A 27,379-nucleotide genomic window follows, 5' to 3' on the forward strand; every position below is an offset into this window, starting at 1 on the left:
CCCCCCCGCCTCCATACATTGTAATTTCTGATCTTCCTCAACCTGACACCAAGCTGAGGTTGGGCTGCAACTAAGAGTTGGCCCCAGAAACAAACAAGCCCAAAGGGTTCAACATTGTAGACAGGTAGGAGGCTGGAAGAACACAGCATCTGGATTAGTGATGCTGGAGAAGCACAGCAGTTCAGGCAGCATCACTAACGCAGCAGTAAAATCGACGTTTCAGGCAAAAGCCCTTCATCAGGAATTGATGAAGATGAAGGGATTTTGCCGGAAACGTCAATTTTACTGCTCCTCGGATGCTGCCTGAACTTCTGTGCTTTTCCATCACCACTAATCCAGAATCTGGTTTCCAGCATCTGCAGTCATTGTTTTTACCTGGAAGAACACAGCAGGAGGTGGAACTGGAAGAACACAGTCAGTTAGCATCAGGAGGTGGAGAAGTCGATGCTTCAAGTGTAACCCTTCAGGGCGAAGAGCAAAGGCATGTTGACTCTTTCCAAGAATAGATCTTTATTGAATAAAATAAACTCGCATTTGTTAGAGCTATCTTGTCCCAAAGTGCTTTTTAGCTGTTTTACTTTTGGACTGAAAGTTGAAAGATAAAATCTGTCATTGTTGTTGAACACAGATTGTAAGTTTGCTCGCTGAGCTGGTCAATTTGTTCTCAGATGTTTCGTCACCATGTTAGGGAACATGATCAGTTGAACACACTCCAAAAGAAACTGCACCAGTTGCACCAATCGCCAAGAGGAAGTCATTTTTTTTAATTTTCTGACTCCTAAGCCAAATTAGGAAATTCTCACATGATATACAAGAATTTGGTCAACAGGTACAACATTCAAGAGAAATTCTGTCAAACAGACTACAACGAAGTTCAAGAAAGTGCCACAATCATGCGGTGAATCAATCTATAGTTAAAAGACAAAACCAGACTTTGGCTCCTTCCTTTACTTTACAAAGGGTTTAACATCTGACATTTCATCATATTGTTCAAGGGTACTATACCATAGTAGGTAGAGTGATGATAAGTGGATAAAGAGGTTTCTTCTGAATTTATTATTTGATTTCTTGGTGACCCTTTTACTCATAAATGTTCAGATCAAAGATCGTTAAGAGAGGTACCAGGAAGGAAGATGTGATAATATTGTTCATGTTGTTGAAAAGACGTACAGAAAAGTCGGTGCATGAGGGGAAGCTAAAATATTGAAATCCAGAGCACTCAAAGTTATACTTGGGGACAGAGCCAGGGTATCAGACACTACTGAGCGACAATTACTTGACACATTCATTTCTAGAAATGATTGTGTCATTTTATTTTTTTAAAAATACATGAAGAACAAATCTGTAGCTGGAGACAATTTTTTGAAAAATGCTTGTCGTATTACTTTTGTATTCTCAGCCATGGTGATTTGAATAGCAATCATGAATAGGAGCAGTGGCTAATATTTGTTTTCGTTTTCTAATTTAGCAAGATTTTGAACAAGCATTTGTAAAGTCTGAAGGGTATTTTGGATGTCTGATGGGTTACCTCATGGATTTTTGAATGTGTTTCTGATAGGAAACTTGTGAGGTCATTGGATTTCCATTGCCTGAAGCCCAATATCAAGAAGCTCAACATCAAGAATCATCTATTTCTATTTAATGACTATTGATGTATTGTTTCTGTATAAGTGTTCTGAAGTTTTAGCATTGATTTTCATTTGTATGTTAACTTCTGGAAGTTAGCAAAGCGAATTCATATTAATACATGAACAGATTCTAAATTTGACAAAGTTTAATAATCACTGGAATCCATTGATAAGAACATAGGAATGGGGACAAGACCTACAGAACTTGTTCAACATCCAGCCAATTCTGGGATCTTACTGGTATTTCAGTACTAAAATAAATCGTAAAAACTTAAGTACCTTACATTGATTGTGTGAAACAAACGCACAGGGAAAATGCTGGAGAAACCCAGCAAGTCTGGCAGCATCTGTCATGATAAAACAGAGTGGAATGTTTGAGTCCACTATGACTTCCTCTGAAATATTAATGGTTTCTGTCTCCACAGATGCTGTCAGAACTACTGGGTATCTTCAACATTTTGTGTGCTTGTTTCAGATTTCCAGCATCCACATTATTTTGCTTTTAATTGATTGTGTGATGTTGGTTGTAGGCAGTTTGTAGTCTCCCCCAGCATCTAATAACATACTATTTGGAAGCTGTTTGCAGTTATAGCTGAGAGATTGTTTTTCAGTTGTCAGTTCTTGTTTGTTGTATCCCTTTTTCATATTTATACTTAATAGCATGAAATGAGTTTAATTTTTGCTTTTCAATTCTTTTCAAGCAGTCTTGATTTCTTAAAAGGTTTGCTTCATAATGTTTTATTTCTAGTCAGCAGAAATGAAGACAGGACTTTTGTTTTGGGATGCAAGAAGACATCTATTCAGCTGGCGAAATTGCACTTCTCTGCAAAAAATCTCAGCACTCCCAGAAAGAACTCAGACATGGAAAACTTACAAAATAAAAATCCAAAGATTAACAACGAACAATAGCCATGATTATTCGAGGAGAGATTGTCAAGTTTGGCAAACCTATGTTCAACGCAATGGGGAATTGGTAATGTGCTCCAGACATTATTCAACCTTCAGAACTATTGTACACAATGCGGGACATGCATCAAAAACAGTACCAGCAATCCAAGTAAGCATGGTTGTCAGCCGAAATTTTCCCCACTACAGCAGATATATGCCTGCTTCTATTTTATCAAAGAAACATTCCATTCTTGAAGAGGCTGCTGACCTATCTAGAGGTTTTCACACATCTTCTCGTGTCTTAGCTTTACCAATCCCACTACTCTGGATTCTACTAAAGCCAGTGAAAAAGCTGACAGCGATGCTTCTTGGCAGGTAACCTGCACGTTACATAAATATTTGAACAGATTCATTGCATTCCTAACAGTAGTGGTGAATAATATACATATTTTCAACATTGCACTCCCATGTCAGTGATTTGGAACTTGCATTCCAGTTTCCAAAGGAATCATGAAGTTAGAGATATTTGCCTCTGCCTTGATAACGTTAAAATAAGAGTGGCCTTTGTATGGTTAGTGATAATGTAAAATATGAACATTAAGCTGTCATTTTATAATGTTTTTACAATCATGTAGCCTGAGCTTGTTAATGTCATTTTTGATGCCTCTGGAGTTATTTTAATTAATATTCCAACTGCAGATGGAGAACTGGTTATTTGCAAAAGATGAGAGTTTGGTTGCAGAATTTAGCTGCAATAACAAATCTAGGAGTTACATTTTTGTTCCAAAAGATGTTGGTCAGCTCTCTTAGAGTGTTGTATGCAGTTTCAGCAAATATAAGAAGGATATGTAGCATAGTGGTAGTGTCTCTACTTCTGAGCTTGAGAACCTGGGCTCAAGTCCCATCTGCTGCAGAGCTGTGTCACAGCATATAGAGTCATAATAATATGTTGCATGGACAAAGACCTTTGGTCTAACTTGTTCATGCTGACCAGATATCCTACAGAAGTCTAGTCCCATTTGCCAGCATTTGGCCCATATCACTCTCAACCCTTCCTATTCATATACCCATCCAGATGCCTTTCAAATCATACCAGCCTCCATCACTTCCTCTGGCTGCTCATTCCATACATGCACCACCATCTCTGTGAAAATGTTGCTCCTTAGGATCCCTTTAAAATCTTTCCCCCCTTAACTTAAGTCTGTGCCTTAATTTTGGTCTCCACCACCCTGGGGAAAAGGCCTTGCCCATTTACACTATCCATGCTCCTCATGATTTTATAAGATCACCCCTCAGCCTCTGATGCTGCAGGTAAAATAGCCCCAGAGTTTCAGCCTCTTCCTGTGGCTCAAACCTTCCATTCCTGGCAACATCTTCATAAATCTCTTCTGAACCCTTTCAAGTTTCACCACATCATTTTTATAGCAGGGAGACCAGAATTGGATGCAGTGTTACAAAAGTGGCCGAACCAAGGTACCGTACAGCCACAACATAACGATGACCACGAATCCATTACCAATTGTCGGGAAAAACTCATCTGGTTCACTAATGCCATTTAGGGAAAGAAACTGCCATCCTTCTATGGTCGGACCTCCAGCAATGTGGTTGACTCTTAACTGCCCTCTGGGCAATTAGGAATGGGCAATAAATGCTGCCCAGTCAGCGATGCCCACATCCCATGAATGAATTTAAAAAAGTCAAAAGCCGCCTTCACTATCCTATCTGCCTGTGATTCCACTTTCAAGGAATTATGAACCAGTACTCCAAGGTCTCTTTGTTCAGCAACACTACCCACGACCTTACCATTAAGCGTACAAGTCCTGCTCTGACTTGCCTTTCCAAAGTGCAGCACCTCACATGTATCTAAGCTAAACTCCATCTGCCACTCCTCCGCCCAATGACCATTCTGATCAAGATCCCATTGTACTCTGCGGTAACCTTCTTTGCTGTCCACTACACCTCCAATTTTGGTGTCATCTACAGACTTACTCACTATATCTCCTATGTTCACATCCAAATCATTTATATAAATGACAAAAAACAGTGGACCCAGCATCGATCCTCATGTCACATCACTAGTCACAGGCCTCCAGCCTGAAAAGGAACTCTCCACCACCACCCCTTTTCTGAACAGATTGATTAAAATAACCAAAAGTTGCATTCTTCCCCATTTAAATGGAGGCTTCTGGACAGGAAAAGATATAAACTTGTGGTAAATGATAAGTTTTAAAAGGCACTTCTAGCACAGTCATGCCCACTTCTGAGCCAGGAAGCGTGTATTAACATGTCTGAACTGATTAATTGGAAAATGTCGAGGAAGGACAGGAAAGGTCTTGGGATAATGTAAAGGCAAATATCATTGAATATCAGAAATTTGAGTTCTGAGCTATATTTAAGCAAGTTTGGCTTTACTTCATCAAGGAGGAGACTTTGAGGATGATTTAGTTGGCATTTTAAAATGATTGAAAGGTAGTTGACAAAATGGATCAAACGAGTAAAGGATTGAAACAAAATGAGGAATTTGCAATTTAAAAGAAGCTCAATAATATTTTTGCTTTGAATCTGTATAATAGAATTCTGCAAGAGGTTATAAAGAAATGCTTTTAAAGTAAAAAGTACAATTTTGAAATAGTTGGCTTTTTCTAAAATATCAATCTCATAGATAAGCGTTTTTTTAAAAGAAATTAGAAAAAAACACTGGACATTCAACACAAACTGAAGATGTTACTTAAAGTCTGGATATATTTACCAGCCGGCTTCTTTTCCTGCATTCATGTCACACTGGTTCATGATGTCAATCCACTGCTGGTCTCACTGCAGTTAGACCTCTCGGCCCACAACTTTATCTTCTCCCACTCACCCTTGCCCTTGAGAGTCTACTTCTTGCAGTAAGCCCTTGTAAAGGCATTTCTGTTCCCCTTTGCACATAATTTCCACTTTGAATTAAATTTCCTACAGTACAGTCAGTAATTCACTCAGTCTTTGCTGCACTCTGCAATCCTACTGTGAAGTAAGTCTGCAGATGACACCAAAATTAGTCGTGTAGTGGACAGTGAAGAGGGTTACCACAAATTACAACAGGATCTTCATCAGATGGGCCAATGGGCTGAGAAGTGGCAGATGGAGTTTAATTCAGATAAATGCGAGGTGCTGCAATTTGGGAAAGCAAATCTTAGCAGGGCTTATACATTTAATGGTAAGGTCCTGGGGAATGTTGTTGAACAAAGAGACCTTGGAGTGCAGGTTCATAGCTCCTTAACAGTGGAGTTGTGGGTAGTTAGGATAGTAAAGAAGGTGTTTGGTATGCTTTCCTTTATTGGTCAGAGTATTGAATACAGGAGTTGGGAGGTCATATTGTGGCTGTACAGAACACTGTTGGAATATTGCGTGCAATTCTGGTCTCCTTCCTATCGGAAAGATGTTGTGAAACTTGAAAGGGTTCAGGAAAGATTTACAAGGATGTTGCCAGGGTTGGAGGATTTGAGCTATAGGGAGAGGCGAAACAGGCTGGGGCTGTTTTCCCTGGAGTGTCAGAGGCTGAGGGGTGACCTTATGGAGGTTTACAAAATTATGAAGGGCATGGATAGGGTAAATAGACAAAGTCTTCCCTGGGGTGGGCGAGTCCAGAACTAGAGGGAATAGGTTTAGGGTGAGAGGGGAAAGATATAAAAGAGACCTACATGGCAAAATTTTCACGCAGAGGATGGTACGTGTATAGAATTAACTGCCAGAGGAAGTGGTGGAGGCTGGTATAATTGCAACATTTAAAAGGCATTCGGATGGGTGTATGAATAGGAAGGGTTTGGAGGGATATGGGCCAGGTGCTGGCAGGTGGGACTAGATTGGGTTGGTATATCTGGTCGGCATGGACGGGTTGGACCGAAGGGTCTGTTTCCATGCTGTACAACTCTATGACTCTATGTTCCTTACTAACCATGAGGAGACAGAATTTTCTTTCTTATGACGACCTGTTCAGAGAATCTATTTAGCTACAGTGATCAAAACCTGATTTGGGTAGAGCAATTTGGTGCTTGATTTCTCAAAGCCTGCATCAGGCAGCTACCTTCTTTGATTAGGTTATTCTGCCTTCTTAAAGGTGCTGTACTAATCTGACTTGAACTTGAAAATTGAATTTGGAAAGAATATGCCAGTTGCAATCCTGCTTTGTACCAAATTTTCAAAAGTGCAGTCATTAACTCACTGGACCTTTGTCCGACTTTGCTGCATTCCCACATTGACCATGCTCCTAAGTGACCCCCTTACTCACTAATGTCTTTATTCAAAAAGAGAAAGTATAAGCCAGTTAGCTTCACATCTGACATTTTTAAACCATATTATAAAGGACGCAATACCTCAGAATTTAGAGGTAGATAATGTAATCATGCAGAATCAACTTGGCTTCAAAAATGGGAAATAATGTCTGACTAATTTCTTAGAATTCTTTGAGGAAGTAAGAAGCAGGGTAGATAAAAAGGAATCAATAGACATAATATGTTTGGATTTCCAAAAGGCATTCAATGAGAATCCATTAAGAAGGCTGTAGAACAAGATAAAACCCTGTGGTGTTTGTTGCAGTACATTAGCATGGTTAGAGCTTGGTTAACTAATGGAAGACAAGGGCCAAAATCTTATCACAGCCTGAACAGGACAGTGGTGAGAAATGTGGCAGAATTTTCTGAAATGTCCAGCATCGACTTCCGGTTTCAGAAGTCGCTGCCACTGATGGACCATGGAGGTGCATTGCAGAAACAGATTTAAAATAAAGAGGAATTGTATCCATTATCCATGGATGTTTGGCATCTGATATGTATCATCTCCTCAAGATCCTCATGGCTCCTTTCCAATCCTGAGCAAGCACTGACCTGCATTGCAGGGCCGATCAGTTTGCATTGAAAGGCTGTTGCAAGGACACCTTGCATGCATGAACAGGCAGGCTGTGTTTCAGAGCTGCTTGCTTACTCAGCATCTGTTGAAGCTTACAGAATCCCCTGCCTTGCCATAACTTGTGCGGTCACACAAGCAGGAAGCTTGCCTTGCTCTTCAGCAGTCCTCAGTCGCACTGGCATATGTCCTGCTTTACCTCCACCACATTCAAACAACTTATGCTGCAGACAAATTGCAAGAAACCATGTTCAGTCTTATGGAAATAGTCCTCACCAAAGTCCATGGAGGCATCCATTAGTCAGGGGATCCAGCCCAATAAATCAAGATCGCCTCCAGTCCAGGGAATGGGCCACAGTCAGGCATCTGATAAGGGGTGTTTCTCACTCAGGAAGTCCATGCCTCTGCATTCAGGAGTGAATAATGGTAAGACCTGTGGCCCCATAGCTGCCAATCCAGGGAGTAGGATTAATGCAGTCGGGCAGATATACAGGTATCAGTCATGTGTCCAAACACTTCTCATCTGGAGCTAGGTCGCTAATGTGTTATAGGTAGTCAGTTTGGTCTATCCAGTGAAACCTAGAGGAAGATGAGTTGTGGGATAGTGGACTGTTGCCATAGGAAGGAGAGTTGGGAAAATATTTATGGGGATTGGGGGCTGCAGAATGGGGGGGAAAGAATAGAATGATAGTTATGAAGGGAAAATTATGTATTTGTGTGATGAGGAACTGCGGTAAAACGTGGATGGGAATGGGACATGGGAGGTGTTTCATCCCTGGTTAGGAGCACCTTGGCTTCAAGTGGAGAGGCTGGGGACAGTGTGGGACTACATCCAACATTGTGACCTCATATGCCAGGAGTCTGGTGTAGGGGGGAAGGTATGTACGTGCGGGCTCGTATAACCAGGTTGTATGGGGATCTGGGGAGATGCTAAGCCTAATGGCTTTACAAGAAGGGCTGTCAAGAAGTAAAGCTTGATGTTTGGGCCTTACTGACATGTAGAGGCAGAGACTTGAAACCACTGACAGAAGAGCACTTGCTATCCCCTTCCATAAGGCTAGAAATTGAAACTGCACAATGGGAAAGAGAATGGCTATGACCACACCTCCTGTGAGGGAGGAGGCTTCAAGAGCCACCAGTGTGAGGCCCTTTAGAGGCCCAGAACATTACGTACTGACCCATGTTTTGTGGAGGACTCAGGCTGATGGGTCTTTGAATTTCTGATGATCCTGATGCTTTGAATACCATTGCCCTTCCCGGTTTAAATATGGTGCAGGCACCCGGGATTCTGATCGTTCAGCAAATATCGGATAAGTGGCTTCTTAGTTTGGGAACAATGAGTGGCAGAATGAACCTAGAATTGGGTGAAAAGGGGCACTGCTGGTGCAGGCAAGTTACTAATGAGGTGAGTTGTATTATTTAAGTAGGCCCAGAGTGAACTTTTCTTCCTAACCAGTTGCTCAAGAAATCCTTTTATGAGCACAGCAAAGAAACTTACCAAAGGACCTAGAGAAAATACCATTTTAAACAAACTTGTTGCATATTTTTTACAGACGGTAAAGTTTGAGTATATCAGAAAAGCTTTTTTACTGGAGTGGGAAATAATGTTCATAATTCCTCCTTCCCAAGTTTAGAAGAGGTTAAATCATATTTTTTTTAAAAAAGCTTTCATTCATCTAGAATGCATTATTTGAGATATCTTTTCTCTCCAGGGAACCACTTAGTTGAAATTAGCTGCAACCCTATCATATGAAATCTTCAACACCCTTCTGATCCTGGATGAGGAGTGAAAATTTTGTTTGCTCTGTCATGTGTGTTTCTATGTTGACTGTGAAGTTTAGAAACCCTTCGGTCCTCATCAGATCTGGCATCAAAGGACACTATAAAATCTCCACAATTCCTTAAGAAATTCCTCACGAATATTTTTTCAAAACTACACAAGTTTTGGAGATGTAGTTAATGAGTTGGAGGCTGACTGTTTTAGAATAGCGTTATAAGTCTTGAGCAGAAAATAAAAGATCAGTTGGCTGAGGGCTCAGAGGCCAACAAACCATGCATTTCCTCCATGTGCTGTGTTCCTCTGCAGCAAATGTGGCAGAAATGCTATGTTAGAATGGCTCTGCTAAGCCACATCAGACAGTGTTAACTCTGAGTTTGGCTAATTTTATGAGGTTGAAGACTGCCGAGGAGTAAATGAGTCGAATATCTTTTGAAAACTCACCTTGATGGACAATACTTTACATTGATGCATCGCTTTTCTTTATATAAGCACTTCCCCTTTGCGAGACTGATCTTTTGTTGTATAATTCGAAAATGTTACTACAATTAATTTGGGTTGAAAGTATTCTGTGATTTGGGCAAGGATAAAGCAATATTTTTGTTTTCATTTTTGAAGTATTTTGCTTGCAAGATAGATATTTAGTCATTTGATCGTATAAGACTTGAGTATTGTTGAAATGAAATACATTTTATTGAAGCTTTGTCTCTTGCACTCATCAGGACAATTCACAAGAAAACAAATAAAAGGGGAAACACAACATTTATACTGAATGAGAAGAGGTGTTGCCATGGAGTAAGCATCCATTTTGTTACTGCTGATGGAGAGTTAATAACCAGATTTTGTTTAAATTTTAAAGCAGGCAGGTTGACTCTTATTATCAGCACATTGCCATGAGAAATCGACAGTGATTGGCAGTCATTTATTTTATTGAATTGGAACAAGTGGAGTGCAGGCTCTGTCTAGGTACACATTCTATGTAACACGAATGTGTGTAACTTCCAGGACACGACATTGCAAGCCAACTGACAATCTTGAATTGGATGTCAGCATAATTCCTCATACTTTCAGGCTTATGTAGCAGATGCTATCCAATTGTAGAATGACATCTAATATTGGACAGTATTGCGAGTTTTGCAGGCACGGACTGGTTGGTACAGTTAGTGCATTGCTTGTTGCAATCACCTGAAGGGACATGCTGTTTGAGATGATCCACCAATCTGTGGGATGTATGGCTAGCGTAGCTGGCATCACACAGGCACTGAAAGTCGTAAACCACATTACTCATTTGTATGATAGGAAGAACTTTTCTTTTGGCTGGTTGGCAGCATCCTGTTTGTGGCGAACACCATTCCTGTTGTTACTATGTAGTAGCAGCATTAAACAGCTAGCTTCACCTAGTGCTTAAGCTTTTAAGATACCTTGCCCTTTCCAATATAATCTGAGGTAGACTGGGTCGTTTTCAAGATCAAAATGACTATCTTTGGGCCTTGCATGAGTTTCACAATATAAGTGAGAAATGATCTAATCAGAGTAGCCATTATCCTACAGAATGACTTTGATGTGCCCATTTCTACATCAGGCTTGCAAGTATACCCTGTGCTGTATTTCTGAGATTGCTGATACGGCCAATCTTCTAGCATGTGAAACTGCAGGAATGCTGGTGTGTATGCTGACTAGTGAAGGTAGGTTTGCAATAGATGGAGCAAAGAAACTTTCACATTGCTCAGCTGGACATTGAAGAAAGGGAGCTCATTTGACTGCTCCATTTCAAATGTGAATTTGCACTTCGGATGTAACTTATTAAGATATACAAGGACATTTTTGCATGTAGTGTGGATTCACATATAGTAAACACACCATCTATGTATGAGAAACATGCAAGGGGTAGGTCGTTATGTGTCAATTTGTGGAAGGCACATTTCTCAGGGGGTCCAACATCCAATACTCATTTACATAAATATTAACCACTGACTCTGGATATGTTTTAATTGCATTTCATTGTTTTTTATTTTGCAATGAAATTAGCCTTACGTTTGAGCATTGAACAATTATATCAATTCTACCCAGCTGTATTAGCTTCAGCTTGGTATTTTAATGGAGCAGTCTGAGATCAACAACCATTCAGTCAGTTAATTGTATTCTCATTTTGTGCTGTTGCTGAGGTGTGAGAAACCCTTGTCTTTGATGTTTTAGCCTAAAGATAAAATGACAGAGATTAAAGCCAAAAAAAAGAGTTAAGTGCATTGGCGTAATAGGAGATGACTGCATACATATGGCATGCATTTCAGAATTTAAGCAAGCTACAGTGTCTATAGTGCAGAAAATAGCAAGCTTTCATCAGGTTGTAACAGATTTATTTTGTGTGCTTTCAGGAGTATACGGAAATGGTGGCAGGCTCTTCCACCTGACAAACAGGAGCTACTTAAAGATAATGTGAAAAGGCACAAGTGGAGAATTCTATTCGGCATATGTAGTCTGTCATGTTTGATTGCAATATATTTTTGGACCCACTTGGACAAGAATCCTATCACAGGCCGAACTCGTCTACTGATGTTCAGCAAACGACAATTTCTGCAACTCGCTGAATTTGAGTACCAGTCGGTAAATATGTATTGAATACAAAAGAGTCTGAACTGTATCCCTAGCTTTTGTGTCTGTCAACACAAATTTATCCTGAATGACATCTTAAGCTGTTGTCTTTAAAAAAAAATCATTACATTCCACTAAGTGCTTATAGTCTGTCCTAAATTATAATAATTTATTATCCAAGTACTATATCCAAATATATGCCAATGAAATATTCTGCATCAACATTCCTGTTGCGTTTCTCATGTTAAAGATTTTTAAAGGCAGATCATTTAGATCTGTCGTAATTTCTCTATGAACCAGTAGATGGCACTTCAATCACTTTCCCCATAATCTCACACTGAAATTTAACGCAGAAATATCAATGCATCCACCATTGATGACTCTGTGCACGTGTCCAGACCTCCCTTGTTTTGTTTTCAGTTGTCTTTTATTTGCACATGAGCTCTTTATCTAATTGATTTGTACTCGAATCTTTTTTGCACCTTTAATATGTTTGTTAGTAGCTCTTTGTGAGTTTGTTAGTAGCTGGGAATGGTGGATCAGTGGTTAGCACTGCAGCCTCTCAGCACCAGGGATCCGGGTTCGATTCCAGCCTTGGGTGACTGTCTGTGTGGAGTTTGCACATTTTGCCTGTGTCTGCGTGGGTTTCCTCCGGGTGCTCCGGTTTCCTCACACAATCCAAAAGATGTGCAGGTCAGGTATTGGCCATAGTGTTAGGTATGTTAGTTAGGGGTAAATATAGTTTGGGGAAATGGGTCTAGGTGGGTTAGTCTTCGGAGGGTCAGTGTGGTCACTGTTGGGCCGAAGGACCTGTTTCCGTCCTGTAGGGAATCTAATCTAATCTTCATTTGCTCCTGTTCTTGACTTCCTCTGGCAGACAGAAATCCAGCATCTTTGCTACTACTGTTCTCTTGTATCTGCAAAATAGTCATCCTTGAGGCTTTCATGGCACTAATTTTTAATTTGCCGAAGGTGTTTACTACTGATTCTTCTCATCTTTTCAGGCATCTGCCATGTCATCTGATATTTTGTTCTTGAGCACGCATATCCTCCTTTGGTTCCTAAAGCCATTTTAAGCCTCACTAACTCCCTTTTTAAAGAAAATAATGTTAGGGATGTGATCATTGCTGGCAAGACCAGCATTTATTGCCTACCCCCAACTGCTCTTGAGAGTGTTATGGAGTTGTCACCTTATTGAACTGTTACAGTTCATGGGGGGGAGGTGTTGATTTAGGTTCACTCACAATGCTGTCGGGGAGGAAACTGCAAGATTTGGATCTACCAACACTGAAGGAACGACAGTATACTTCCATGTGAGGATCATATATAACTTTCAGGGGTAATTGCAGATGGTGGTGTTCCCTTCCATCTTCTGTCATTATTTTCTTGTTAATGGAGGTTGAGGGTTTGTAAAATGCTGTTGAAGAAGCCTTGGTGAATTCTTGACCCATCTCTTATTATTGCTGAAGTAACTCCTCAGAATCACCACGTCACCCTTTATTTACAAGTGGAGTCCAGCTTTCTCAGAGCCACCTCTCAGATTGAGCAGAGCCTCTGACACTCCTGTTTATATCTTGTCAGCCAGGGCTTCCTTATTGGACCAGATTAACAGCCTGAAAGAGGAACTCATATTCTGACTACACTTGCCTCCACACTTGCATTCTCTCACCTCTGTTTCCAGTTGCAACGCAGTAGGGAAAGGTTTTCACACTTCAGACTTCCAGATCGCTTGTGTGATAATCCTTTCAGTACATATGAATAAATTAGTACACTAGTTAGCTGCACAAATTACATGGTACACTTCAGCCAATAACTTGAAAACGTTGTATATTCCTGAAATGTAGATATTATGCCTCCATATATTTCTGGACTCTTCACAGTTCGCCATGCTTCCTATTTTTGTTTCCTTGTAATGCTCTGCTTCTTATTTCCTGGTCCAATCTCAAATATATTAAAAACAACAATGGTCCTGAGCTGATTGCTCTGGAGCATCACTACTTATATCCCTCCAGTCCAGAATCCATTCATTGATTGCTGTCACGTGGTTTGTTCCTTTCTTAGAAGTCACATGACACCAGATTATAATCTGAACAGATTGATTTGAATTTGCAAGGTTTCACTTCACCTGACGAAGGAGTTGGCATTGTAATCTGGCATCATGTGACTTCTTACTTTGTCCACCCCAGTCCAACACGGCATCTCCACATCATGTCCTTTTATTATACTAGCTCAGATGAAAATTCATAAGCCACTGCATTTCCTTTTGAGTAGAGTGTAGTCTTTTCTGCAAGAACATTCTCGATTTGTAGCACATGACAGACTTCTCTGATCCACATTAGGAACAGGAGTAGGCCAGTCAGCCCCAGTAGTCTGTTCCACTATTTAATGTGGTCATGACTGATCTATGACCTAACTCCAGACTACTATGTGCACTTATGTACATACTAATCAAACTTTCTCCTGTCACAATTTAACTTAATTAGAACAAAGTACAATTAAAAGTTTCTACACTGACAGGAGCTGCAGCCTCCAGGGCATTCAGGTTTTTGGTAAGTGAAAATGAGATGATTTATGCAGTATATTTACAGTTGGATCAATTTCATTTACATTCCTCTAATTTCACTAAATCTAATCCCTAAAAGATTACTTTTCTGTTCAGGCTCTATTTGTAATTATGAAAATGCTTCCTTAATTTTATTTGTGCACTTTAAAAATATCTTTAAAATCCCTGTTAACATTTTTAGAAAGACAGTTAACAGAGATCAAGGTTTCCTTTGTTTTCCAACCGCAACAGAGGGAGTTTCCCCTCCTCTCAATAGACATGAAATCTAGTGTATGGCCAATCCACTGCGCACGCATTTGTCCCTGCCCCCAACACATTTTACCAGCAGTGGGAGTGACATCAGGCCAGTTGAGACTCTTAAATCGGCATTTAATTCCCAATTAATGGCCTTCCTGTTGCCACTGTTATTTACCTAGCAGTGGTAGAGTCCCATGCTAACTGTCCAGCCCAACATTTTTCCTTGCTCAGGTTGATGGTAAGCAAGAGGTTCCCTCTGGACAAATGGAGGGTTCCCTCAAGGCAGTAGCCCCCACAACTAATCCCTGGCAGCTCTTTAAGGTGGGATTGCCTCACCCAAAGGGGAGAAAAACCTACCTTCACCTATAACAATCAGTCACTTAATGGCTGTATAATGGCATTCTGCTTGGCGAACTCTGTACCCTCAACTGAGGGGTCCCTGCATACACCATTAAGTCTAGCCCATTGCCTCAAACTTTCCACTGGCAGCTATTGTTTACTAAAATTAAAAAATAGAGAAAAAAATACACCAAGTTAATATATAATTGTTTCCAGTTTCATTTCAAGGTACATTTTATAGTTTTATTTTAAATTAAGAAATGTAGCTCCAGGCACAGGGCTTAAGGTTGTGTGTGCTATCCAGGATGAAAGGAATTGATGTAAGTGACAAAGAAGCAGTCAGGTGTGGTGCTAAGCTTGGCTTTTAACAGTTTGTAAGAGACAGAGAACGCTAAGGGAAATAAGTTTGTTTTAAAGATAAATGAAAGAATGAATCAATGTATTTGGAGAATCCGGTGTTGGACTGGGGTGTACAAAGTTAAAATTCACACAACACCAGGTTATAGTCCAACAGGGTGGCAGGAGGCTCAGATTAGAGATTCTGTAGTCCAACATCTTGCGTATTTTTGCTGTAGCAAAGACGTTGCCAAATTGACAAATTCATGAACTAGTAGTGTGCCACTAATTTTTATTCTATAACTGTGTATTTGTAAAGATTCCCTTGCTAAAACAAATAACATTAAAATATGCATTTTAATGGAATTAGAAAAGATGCAACTTCAGAAACTTTCTGTTAAGTTCTAAATAGCCTCATTGAACTTGCAGAATCTCTAGCGCTGAAACTACGAGTTTCCCAGTGCTCTCTTTTCAGATTTGAAGATTAAGTGACCTTATTTTGCAGTAATAAAACCAGAAAATGCTGGAAATACTCAACTCTGGAGTCATCTACGGACCTAATGTTTTGAGTTGAATGATTCTTCAAATCGTATTTAACGATTTGAAAAGTTCACTGTTTCTGTCTTTACAGAATGCTGCTCAACCTGCTGAATAAATGCAGCAATTTCTGTTTTTATTTCTGATTTTCAACATCTGCAGAATTTTGCTTTTAACCCAGCACTTGTTTTAGGACAATTTTGGGTCTTTCAATCTTCTCTGGATTCGGGAGTGGTGATGGAGGACTGGAGAATTACAAAAATTTTGTCTTGTTCAAAAAGGTTGTTGAAGATGCGTCCTGTAATTACAAGCCTGTAAGTTTAACTTCACTGGTGGGGAAACTGCTAGAAACAACAATTAGTATTAACATGCATGTTTTGAGAAGTTTTGTAGCTCAGGTTGAGGTTCTGGATGTAGTTTGCTCACTGAGCTGGAAGGTTCGTTTTCAGACATTTCATTGCCATACTTGGTAACATCATGAGTGAGCCTCCGGTGGAGCACAAGTTTAGTGTGTTGGTGGGTTTGTGGGCTACCATGATGCCAAGGGGTCTGAGTAGTCTGGTAGTCATTTCTGAGATGTCTTTGATGTAGGGGAGCGTGGCTAGGATTTCTAGATGGGTTTTGTCTGCTTGTTTGGGTTTGTTGCTGAGAAATCGGCGGACTGTGTTCAGTGGGTACCCGTTCTTTTTGAATACGATGTATAGGTGATTTTCCTCTACTCTTTGGAGTACCCCTGTGCTGCTGTGTGCGGTGGCTCATTGAAATAATGTTCTAATGCAGTTTCGTTTGTGGATGTTGGGATGATTACTTCTGTAGTTCAGTATTTGGTCCGTATGTGTTGTTTTCCTGTAGGCGCTGGTTTGAAGTTCCCCATTGACTGTTTGCTCTACTGTGACATCTAGGAATGGCAGTTTGTTGTTGTTTTCCTCCTCTTTAGTGAACTTTATGCCAATAAGGGTATTATTGATGATCTTGAAGGTTTCCTCTAACTTGTTTTGTTTAGTGATGACAAAGGTGTCATCCATGTCGCAGACCCAAAATTTGAGTTGGATGATTGGCAGAGCAGTTTGTTTGAGATTCTGCATTGCTGCCTCTGCTAAGAACCCTGATGTTGGTGATTCCATGGGTGTTCCGTTGGTTTGTCTATAGGTTTTGTTGTTGAAAGTGAAGTGTGTGGTAAGGCATTGGTCCACTAGCTTGACGATGTTGTCCTTGCTGATGAAGTTAGTAGTGTTTGGTGGCAAGCTGTGTTCTTGAACCACTGAAACCCATTTGCTGTAAGTAAACCTAAAATGCTGGTAGGAAACTCTGTGTCTTTGGTTCTTCTGAATAATGTAGTCAGTGTTTCTTTGGCCAGATTGATGTTGACTTGAAAGGGTTCAGAAAAGATTTACAAGGATGTTGCCAGGGTTGGAGGATTTGAGCTATAGGGAGAGGCTGAACAGGCTGGGGCTGTTTTCCCTGGAGTGTCAGAGGCTGAGGAGTGATCTTAAAGAGGTTTACAAAATTATGAGCATGGATAGGATAAATAGACAAAGTCTTTCCCCTGGGGTGGGGGAGTCCAGAACTAGAGGGAATAGGTTTAGGGTGAGAGGGGAAAGATATAAATGAGACCTAAGGAGCAGCATTTTCACAGGGTGGTACGAGTATGGAATGAGCTGCCAGAAGAAGTGGTGGAGGCTGGTAGAATTGCAACATTTAAAAGGCATTTGGATGGGTATATGAATAGGAAGGGTTTGGAGGGATATGGGCCGGGTGCTGGCAGGTGGGACTAGATTAGGTTGGGATATCTGGTCAGCATGGACGGGTTGGACCAAAGGGCCTGTTTCCATGCTGTACATCTCTATGGCTCTGACGGATGTGAACAGGGCTGTTACGTCAAAGGAGACCATTATTTTGTCCTCTTCTGTCTTGGTGTCTTCTTCAGGTATTCTTGGGTGGAGTGAATGGAGTGGTGTGAGTCTTGTAAATGTTTTCGTCTTTGGTTTGGTTCCTTGGCCAATCTGTATGTTGGTGTTCCAGGTAACGCGAGACTATGGGGGTGGGGGGCTCCTGATTTTGTAGCAAACACTACATTGGACAAACAGGCAGAAAACTAGCCACCAGGATACATGAACATCAACTAGCCACAAAAAGACATGATCCACTATGACTAGTATCCTTTCATACAGATTACTGGGACAACATATCCATCTTCGGACAAGCCAAACATGGACAAGCACGAGAATTCCTTGAAGCACGGCATTCCAAGTGGAACTTTATCAACAAACACATCGACTTGGACCCCATTTACAACTCTCTGAGAAAAAGAACAAGAAATGACACCACCCCAGGGAATGACACCACCAACCCAAGAAAACCTAAACACAAATAGAAAGTAGGTTGTACCACCAGTGCTTCACCAGAGGCTCACTGATGATGTTTTCATAGTATGGTGATGAAATGTCTGAAAATGAACCTTCTAGCTCAGCGATCAAACTTACATTCAGCATAGTGACATGGAAAAACATTAGTAGCGTAGGCAGAGCCAACATGGATTTGTTTAGGGAACGTTCAGTCTGATTAATTTGCTGAAGTTCTTAGAAGAGGTGTTGTTCTGGTGCGCATAGACTTGCATAGGGATTTCAATACAGTACCACACAGTAGTTTTGTGGGAAAAGTTATATCTCATGGAGAAAAAGAGTTAGTAATAACATAGATATAGAATTGGCTGAGGAATATAATCCATAGACTGAAGGTTAACTTGAATTGATTTGGGCTGGAGAAAGGTTTGAAGTGGTGCCTTCCAGGTTCTGTGTCATGACCCTTGTTTTTTCTAATGAAAAACAAGTGTAGATCTTGGTGTGCAGGGGACAATTTCAAATTTGCAGATGACCCAAAACCTGAGAGCATTGTAAACTGTGAAGTGGACAGGGGAAAACTCCAAGACAACATTGACAAGTTGGTGGAGTGACTTACAGGTGACAGCTGGTGTGCAAAGTGAAGCAGTGTGAGCTAATACACCTTGATACAAAGAAAATGAAGAGACCTTATGTAAAAGCAACTATTCTAAAGGAAAGAGGCAGAGAGACCTGTGTGTGTGTGTATGTGTGTGTGCGTGCGCGCGCGCGCACATTAAGACATGAAAGATGGCAGGACAGGTAGAGTAGGCTGTTAATATCACATTACAGTATTCCAGTTTTCATTTATCGGGTCATAGAGTCAAGAGGTTTGCTGAATTTGTGTGTGGAGTATTGTGTCCAGTTCTGAGCACCACGCTTTAGTGTAATGTGAAGGCATTGGAGAAAGTGGAGAAGGGTTTACAATAATGGTTCTAGGGATGCGAAACTTCAGTTATGAGGATAGACGTAAAAAGTTAGGACTCTTTCCCTTGGACAGAATAAGGCTAAGAGGAGATTTGATAGAAGTTTTCAAAATTGTGAGGGGTCTGGACAGACTAAATGAGGAGAAACTGTTTGTACTCTTAGATTAAGAACCGGGGGTACAAGTTCAGTGTTTTGCAAAAATAAATAAGTGCAAGCTGAGAAAAAAAAACGTTTTTGCACATTGAATAATTAGTGTATGGAATGCACTACCTTGATGTGTGGTGGAGGCAGATTCAGTTGAGGCATTCAAGTGGGCATTAAACAATTATTTTAAATTGGAATCATTTTGCAAGATTATCACAAAAAGGCAGGAGAATAAAAATAAGTCAAAATGCTTAGAGAGCTGGTATAGACACAATGAATTGAATGTAGTGTTCAGTTTATTTTGGAGCTAAGCTAGTTAAGTGTTATGTAAAATATGGTTTGCAAGAACTAAAGATAGTTGTCAGTAGCAGTGTCCATCAGGCCAGTTATATAATCGAGGCCACAGTAATTAGTGCTAAAGTCCACTAAGTAAATGTTCAGTGTTTTTTATGTTGGAGTGGAGGAATGTTCTTAAATTCTGAAACATATTGTCCATCTGGCTGCAGTTGTCCATTTGTAACTTTGTCATTTTTAAATAAATTTCAGCAGAAAATGCATCCGCATTTTCAAGACTATCAAATGGCAATGATTATTCTTTGCAATTCTGAAAACTATACTTTTTAAAAGCTACAAATTCAAAATAATTTTCTTTTTGAGACACTATTTAAAGAATTTCTTCCCTATATATTTGTAAGTAAAACCAGGACACTGAGTAGCAACACACTTATGATTATATATTATACATCAGAAATAATTTGCTGCATAATGGATTGATAAGTCTTAAGTTTACCAAATAATAGCTTGTCAGACTGTCAGGTTGTGAGGAGAACAAATACACTTAACTCAGTATAAAGCATTAGTAAAATATAGCACCTTTATTCTGTTATTTACTTGTTGGAGCTGGAAGGAAATTTAGCAAAATGTAAAGGTGATAACAAAACCATTCAGCAACTTGTGAAATGATATTGGATGTGACTAAGAAGCTATTAATGTTGGAAAAATGAGTGATACGAAACACTTGTGTAATTATTTTTTAATAAAGGAGGATTTGGCTGGGTGCGATTAGACCAAGTGCGATTCTTCCTTCACAAATTCATGTTTTTGCAATGTCTTTTTGTAGAAAGATGTAAACCTTTTGTAATTAATGCATTGTGAGAATCTGAGGAAATGTAGATGAATTCTAAAACATCACACTCTGCTTGATACTATTCTCTTATACACCAACGTATAGATTAGCCAGTTTCTGATAAAGTAGCACAGTGTAACTAATCCATACAGGGGTTGCTGGAGTATGCTTTGAGTAAGTACAACTAGATGTGATTCTTACAAGGTATAATTTAACATTGCACTGTATTTTATTACCTGAAGTGCATGAAGGACAATAACTAAAGAAAGAAAGAACAAACTTTCATTTCTCCAGGGCTCATGACTTTCATTACTTCAGTGGAACCCAAAAGCATTTTGCAGAGAATGAATTATTTTTGAAGTGTAACCATTCTTGTATTGTAAAGTAATTGCTCCTTGCATGCAGTGCACATTTTGTACCTTGAGCTGCCTCAAAATGCTCAGACTGTGATTAAAGATTGTAGCGGTACCAATCTTACAGCTGTAGGGACAGAGCTTTTGAAAGGGAGGAAGAAGACATTTTGGAGTTGTTGGAGGAGGCAGTTCCTGTGGACAAGCGGCATCATAGCTCATATAGTCACTGAACTCATGGTGTTGCTAAGCTTAGATTACATGGATTTCCTACTCAGTTTGATATCCAATTGGTGTATCAGAAACTTGGAATGGAATAATACAACTTTGATAATGCCCATTGTGCTTAATTTTTGAGCTTAACAATGGTATTTTGGAAGGACAGTGGAGGGCGAAATCATGCCTTAGCTATTCTTTGATATTTTCCAGTGCCTAGCTTATAGTGACATTTTGAAAAGTTCAGTCATGGTGTGCCCAGAAGATCAAACAGGCCTGGGGAGAAAACACATACTTAACATTCAGCTTAATTATTGTCTTAACATTTTTAAATGAATTGTTCGATTAATTTTATCTTGAAGAATTGATGCTGAAACCACATTTGTTTCTCATTATTTCTTTCCTCCCTTAGGTGCTGGAGAGCTACAAGGATAAAATTCTACCTGTGACTGACCCAATGTATAAAACCACTCAGTTTATTTTCAGCAAGTTGGTTGAAAAAAACAAAGATATCCCAGGAGTTTCTGAAACTAAATGGAGTATTAATGTTGTTGAAGATCCAGAGATCAATGCTTTTGTCATGCCAGTAAGAAATAAACCATGAAATGTCTTTAGGCTAAAGATGTAAACATTTAGTATACTACATTAACAGCTTAATTGGGATCTTTGCAGAATCAGAGTTGTTATATTCAGTTACGAATTCTGTAGTACAATTGAAAAATAATTTCCTTATTCTATCCTCTTGTGGCTTACTTGATTAGTATTTCTCTGCAGTTAATATGTCATTACAATGTTTAATCAGTGAAGTGTCTCTAACGCTTCAGCTTTTGTTAAATGTCCAACTTAATCCGTGTCATATTCCAATTAATTTAGAATCTCATCAACCTATGCTTGATGCTACTTTATACAATGAAGCAGGACCCAATAATAAGTGCCACTTAGCATTTTATTCTAAAGTATAGCTGAAAATGATATTTAATTAAGGCCTCCTGGTGACAATAATGTGAACTTATCAGTTATCATTAACCATCTACAAGTGATGGAATGTTGTGCATCAGTGCACAGGACAACATCATGAGGAAAGGGCATAGCTTCATTTTCGATTTCCTAGGTGTTGCTGAATTCCCAACCCCAATGTTGTTGGGCCTCTAGGTACAACGTGAGTGAATATTATAGGAAAGAGAGTTTCTTTGGATTACAATCTGATTTACTACCAAATACGAGTACATAGCTCTTGTGATTTCAGCATGTTATTTAGATTGGATTTACATATTGAACAAAGATTTTTGTAAGGGTACATCCTAGTATGGTATTTTCATCCGGTAGCAATTAGAAAATACACTTTTAAATCTGAAGTAATATTTGTGTACTGTAAACCTAATCTATATATAAAATTAATTGTTCACTAGGAGCAGGCCAACAACCAATTTCCTGTAGACTATATCAGTTAAAAATGAAGGAATTAGTGATTTCTACTGCAAAACCTATTTAACAATTGTGCCAGCTCCAAGAGACATTCAGTACTCAAGTTGATCTGCACTACTTCATTTCAATAGTGTGTGCCAGTGGCAAAACATTTGCATTGGATGTTCCTTTTGTGCCAGTGGTTGTGTTTCTTTACCAATGATTCACTGCCATAATCTTACCACATTTACAAGATGGAATAGACCTTGTTTTGAGCACGTTATGATTTCAAACTGACTCAACACTGAAGATTTTGAGGATGCACTCCCTTTAAAATGTGATTTTTTTAACCAAAGAAAGAAAGAATGCTTTTAAACTAAATTATTCATCATTTAAAATAATCAGTACATTGTGCACAATTTGTGTGGATACATCGTTATCTGAGTGGCACAGGTTTATTGTTCTTTGTTTATTCTTCTGTTAATATGTCTGTCTTTACACTTGCTATATGTTATTTTTACTGAATTTGTTTTAAATAATCCGGAAATGACTCCTGTGGTGTTTGCAGGAAGGAAGCCTGTGAAGTCATTCCCAGATCATGCTTATGCTTAAGTCATATCAACACATGATAATATTTAACAAACATTATCTTTCCCAGCAATTTGGTGCTGCCTTCTTCCTCCCATTGCAGCAGCCCTCAGCCCTCAACTTAGGAGCCCACCTATCTGCCTGATCAATGTTGAACATGCAATTAAAGCAAGTCTGTGTCTCACCATGTGGTACTTTTGCTGCCACTATCTCCTTTTAAGTGTAGGGATTTACAGGGTATGCTTGATCTGTTGTGATGGAGGAAAACCATTTATTGGTCAATAACTATAAGATGCTGTTGTATTGAACAAGTAATTTATTGCATTGTTAACGACTGGTTACAGTTTACATTGATATGATAGACATTATTATAGAGACTAAAAGGAGGTTCTGAATGTTAGGGCCTAAGCTGCTCTGCCCATAAGTCCTTATGATATCATCATAGTGGGTGGTGTATAAGGCTCTCATGAGTATTAATCCTTCAGACCCTTAAACACTTACATAACTATCAGGATGCCATTTCTGTAATGAGGTTGAAGTATATCATTTAAAAGCTCAGGAAAATGGTTTCTATTTTTTGCTTCAGTCTGACCAAATATTTTCAGCAAATATTGATATTGCATACTAGAAGGCTGTGCTTTAATCAGTAATATATTTTTGGTTGAGTTAAGTGCCCCAGTTTTTGCATGTGGGCTTCATGATTCCTCCCTAGTTGCCTGAATTGATTCCGGTTGAGGTGGCCAGTGTGCAAATTTTGGTGTACCTACCTTAGCTGCGTGAATGTAGCACACAATTCATTATATCCCATAGCTCCTTTGTGCTGCTGTCTGCCTCTATGTTCAGTAGGAGGCAAATCAGCATTGTGCGGACACCATATGGATTAACTAGTCTGCTGTTCTGGAAGGTAGGCTCCTAAAGATAATTTGCATAGAATAATATTGATATAATTTCAATAATGGAAAGTTATCATCAGTGCATGGTGTTCCAGTGTGATACAAGTGAGGCTGGAGACATTATTGCCAAGCTGAACATGAGGGCTGATACCATTGTTTTGTAGACAACTAGGAAAGTCTTCAAAGATCACACTCGGAAGGTAAGTACAAGTAATACAGTGACCTCACGTGGGTGGTCAAGTTTGGTGAATGCACCTTCACATAGCACCTCCTCAGCAAACCACCACTCCCTCACACTGGTCAAAGTTCACTATCACCAGTACTCACCAGTAAGTCCTTGGGCCCTTCTGGCATGCACTCAACATCCAGTAATATCATCTCATTCTCTCTATCACACACCATTGCCTCCAATTAGGTTGTACTTGCAAAGTGGTTTTCAAACAGTGTAACCTTGATTAGAGAGTTGCTGTGGAGATTAATTTATCACCACTGGATTTTCAGATGATGTCATAAACATCAGAATTCCACCTGTGGTTCCTAAATTGTAATTTAGAAATATGTTTCACCGTAATTAGCTTGTGAAGCAGTTTATTTTCTTCTTTCTTTTCCCATTCTCCCATTCCCTTACCAAATGTCATAAGATTTGTTAGTTTTGTGATGAGCAACAGTAGCCATGAAAAACTTATATCATTTGGACAATTTTACTGACGCATATATTTGATCCTCGGGAGATTAATATGGAGTTGTATAACTTATTTTCAAATTTTGAATGCAGTCAAAATTTGCTATACAACTGTTAGCATTCAGCATTAAATTCCAGCCTTATCATTTACTTTCCCTAATTTTGTGTTGAAGAAGTGTCCTTTTCTAATAAAATTGTTTTCTTCTCACACAGAATGGGCAGGTATTTGTTTTGACTGGGCTGTTCAAAGCTGTGGCAGATACTGATCAACTTGCATGTATTCTAGGTCATGAGATGGCTCATTGTCTCCTTGCTCATGGGGTGAGTACAAGTCATTGATTTCAACTATTTGGAAAGGGAAACATTTAAGAATTGAAATAATGATATATTCACAAATTAACTTAGATATACAAGCTATCAATTTCATTGTTAGAATGGGACAGCTTAAATATTCAAGTGGAATAAACTTAAATCTTGGAAATTATAATGGTAAAATATGGCATTTTCATTGTGTTCAATTTAATAACAACTGGAAAAATCTTAGGCACTTGTTGCAGTTAGAGGACTTGGCTCTCGCTCTGCAAACATACCTCTGAGCTGTGCTAGCTTTTCTCTCCTTCCCCACTGCTTCCAAAGCAACAGTGGAAACATAACTCACAATGAGTTCCAATAATTTGTTTTAATGTGTGTAGCCATTCTTTCCACAATCCTTGGTTTTAAAATCATCTTCCTTCTGTTTTAGCCCACAATGAAAAATAAAGAAAAATAAAAAGATGCAGACTCTAGAAGTTCAAATTCCATCATCTGCAATGAAAGGATTCACAGGTCTCCGCAGTGTAACCTGGGTCTCTGGGTTACTAGTGCAGCAGCAATACCACTGTGCTATCGCCTCCTCTCATATCATCAACACCTAGACCACCTATCTCCACTTCTCTGACACTGTTTAACTGGACCCTGATTCACCTCATTTCCTGCGCTGTTGAAGCTTTTGTTCCCTTTAGGCATGACCTTCTAATGATCTCCTGACAGGACTCCCATCTTGAGCTCATCCAAATATCTGCTATCCCTAACCTAATTTTTACCAGTTTACCATTTAGCCCAAACGAGCTGAACAATGTTTGTTCCTCGTGTGAAAGTACCTTGATTTTAAAATAAAAACCGAAAGAACTCTGGATGCTGGAATTCAGAAATAAGGACAGAAATTGCTGGAATAGCTCAGCATGTCTGGCAGCAGCTGTAGAGAGAAATCAGAGTTAATGTGTCCCTTCCTCAAACCTGCTGAGCTTTTCCAAAAAGTTTTGATTTTAAAATGCTTGTTGTCAATTTCAAGTACCTCCACAACCTCACTTCTCCCATTCTGTGAATGCTCCCAAGAAGTAATAGTTTGACTTCTTATATATGACAAATTTTCATCTCTTTTTCCATCTAGGTACCTTAAACCCTCCGGTCTCAACATTAAACTAAACAATTTCAGAACAGTAACACATTTCTCCACATTTGTTACCCACCCCCATACTCCCGTATTCTGTTCTGGAAAGTTGCTCGTTTTTCAACTATTTACAGTTCTCATTAGCAACCATTCACCATTTATTACCTTCTCAGCCTATCATCAGCAATTCTTTCTGCTTGTGCTTTTTTTTTCTTTCCTCTCGGAGTGCTATCTCTACCTATTCACTCCTCCCCCTCCAACCCCAAACCCCATCAACAGCCTAAATACCTCATACTTCCTAGCTACTTTCAGTTCTGATATAGGATCACTTGACTTGAAATGTTAACTCTGTTTTTCTCTCCACATGCCAGACCTGTTGAGTTTTTGTTTCAGATCTCTAGCACCTGCAGTTCTTTGATTTATTTCATCACCAACCATCAGCAGCTGTATCCTCAGCTGTTTGGGCCCTGTGGTCTGGAATACCCACTGTAAAACACTGATTCTCCTTTAAAAAGCTTTCAACACACAATTTCGACAAGGCTTTTGATTACTCGGCTAAATATCTCAATTGTGATTTATCGGTACATTTTGCTTGACAGCACTTCTTTAAAGGGCCCTGACAGTTTTGCTATCTTAGACACTCTATAAATATCTGCCGCAATATTTTAGCGAACACAGGTTTGAGGAACAGCACTCTGGACTCAACATTCAGTTCACCAATTTCAGAACATAACCTTTTACTCTCATTTTGTTTAATTTGCTTTGCACTTTCCTTTTGCTTTTAGACAGCAGCACACATGCTGAAGCCACATTATATATTTCTTTGGTGAATGTGGCAAGAAAAGAAACATTTGCTTTGCCCCTGTGAGACTAACTTTTCTTGTAACTTTACCCACTTCTGATAAAAGGTCATCAAACTGAACTGTTAACTCTGGTCAGTCTCCACAGATAGTGCCTCACCTGCTGAGTACTTCTAGAATTTTACATTTTCATATCATAATAAATGCAAATTGTTTTTATTATGACAAGCTTAAAAATGCAATGCATGTAAACTTTTACATCACTCTAGATCTTTCACAAAGCCCCAAGTTACTTCTCTGATTTTGATGAATTCCGATTGATCACCACTTTTCAAGACAAAATAGACCTAGGTTATTTATCCTTTCCCCATTGGGTATAGCTCTAGAATCTGGTTTCATCCTGTAAATCCTGTTCTGTATCCTTACTTATCCCTTCATATTCTTTTTATAATATTACAACCAAAATTGCCCACGAGACATCAAGACCAGCCACAATACAAAGTTAGTATAATTTCTCTATTTTTTAATTTTGTTCATGTAGAAACAAACCCTCATGTTTGTATTTTTTTTTATTTGACGTGTGTAAAAGTGGTTAGTGATTTGTGCATTTTGCTACGGGACAAGCCAGACCTCTCAAAATATTTCAAGAAGATAGGTCATCCCT

At 39.3% G+C, this 27,379-nt stretch overlaps 1 protein-coding gene across 6 annotated transcripts in view; it reads left to right on the forward strand.

Moving 5' to 3' along the window:
• The window catches only part of oma1 (OMA1 zinc metallopeptidase), a 73,122-nt gene that overhangs the window by 1,464 nt on the left and 44,279 nt on the right, over positions 1–27,379 (forward strand). For 4 of the 6 annotated variants that reach the window (XM_043699294.1, XM_043699298.1, XM_043699296.1 and 1 more), the window contains exons 2-5: positions 2,377–2,891; positions 11,550–11,778; positions 21,332–21,505; positions 24,700–24,807. In XM_043699294.1, coding sequence (XP_043555229.1) covers positions 2,386–2,891; positions 11,550–11,778; positions 21,332–21,505; positions 24,700–24,807 — 1,017 coding nt within the window. In that variant the 5' untranslated portion in view covers positions 2,377–2,385. Of the gene's footprint in view, positions 1–388; positions 482–2,376; positions 2,892–11,549; positions 11,779–21,331; positions 21,506–24,699; positions 24,808–27,379 lie in introns of those variants that run through there. The other 2 variants (XM_043699293.1, XM_043699295.1) reach the window with 2 other exon arrangements.

The sequence above is a fragment of the Chiloscyllium plagiosum genome, chromosome 11 (genome assembly GCF_004010195.1).
Source record: "Chiloscyllium plagiosum isolate BGI_BamShark_2017 chromosome 11, ASM401019v2, whole genome shotgun sequence".
NCBI classification, from domain to species: domain Eukaryota; kingdom Metazoa; phylum Chordata; class Chondrichthyes; order Orectolobiformes; family Hemiscylliidae; genus Chiloscyllium; species Chiloscyllium plagiosum.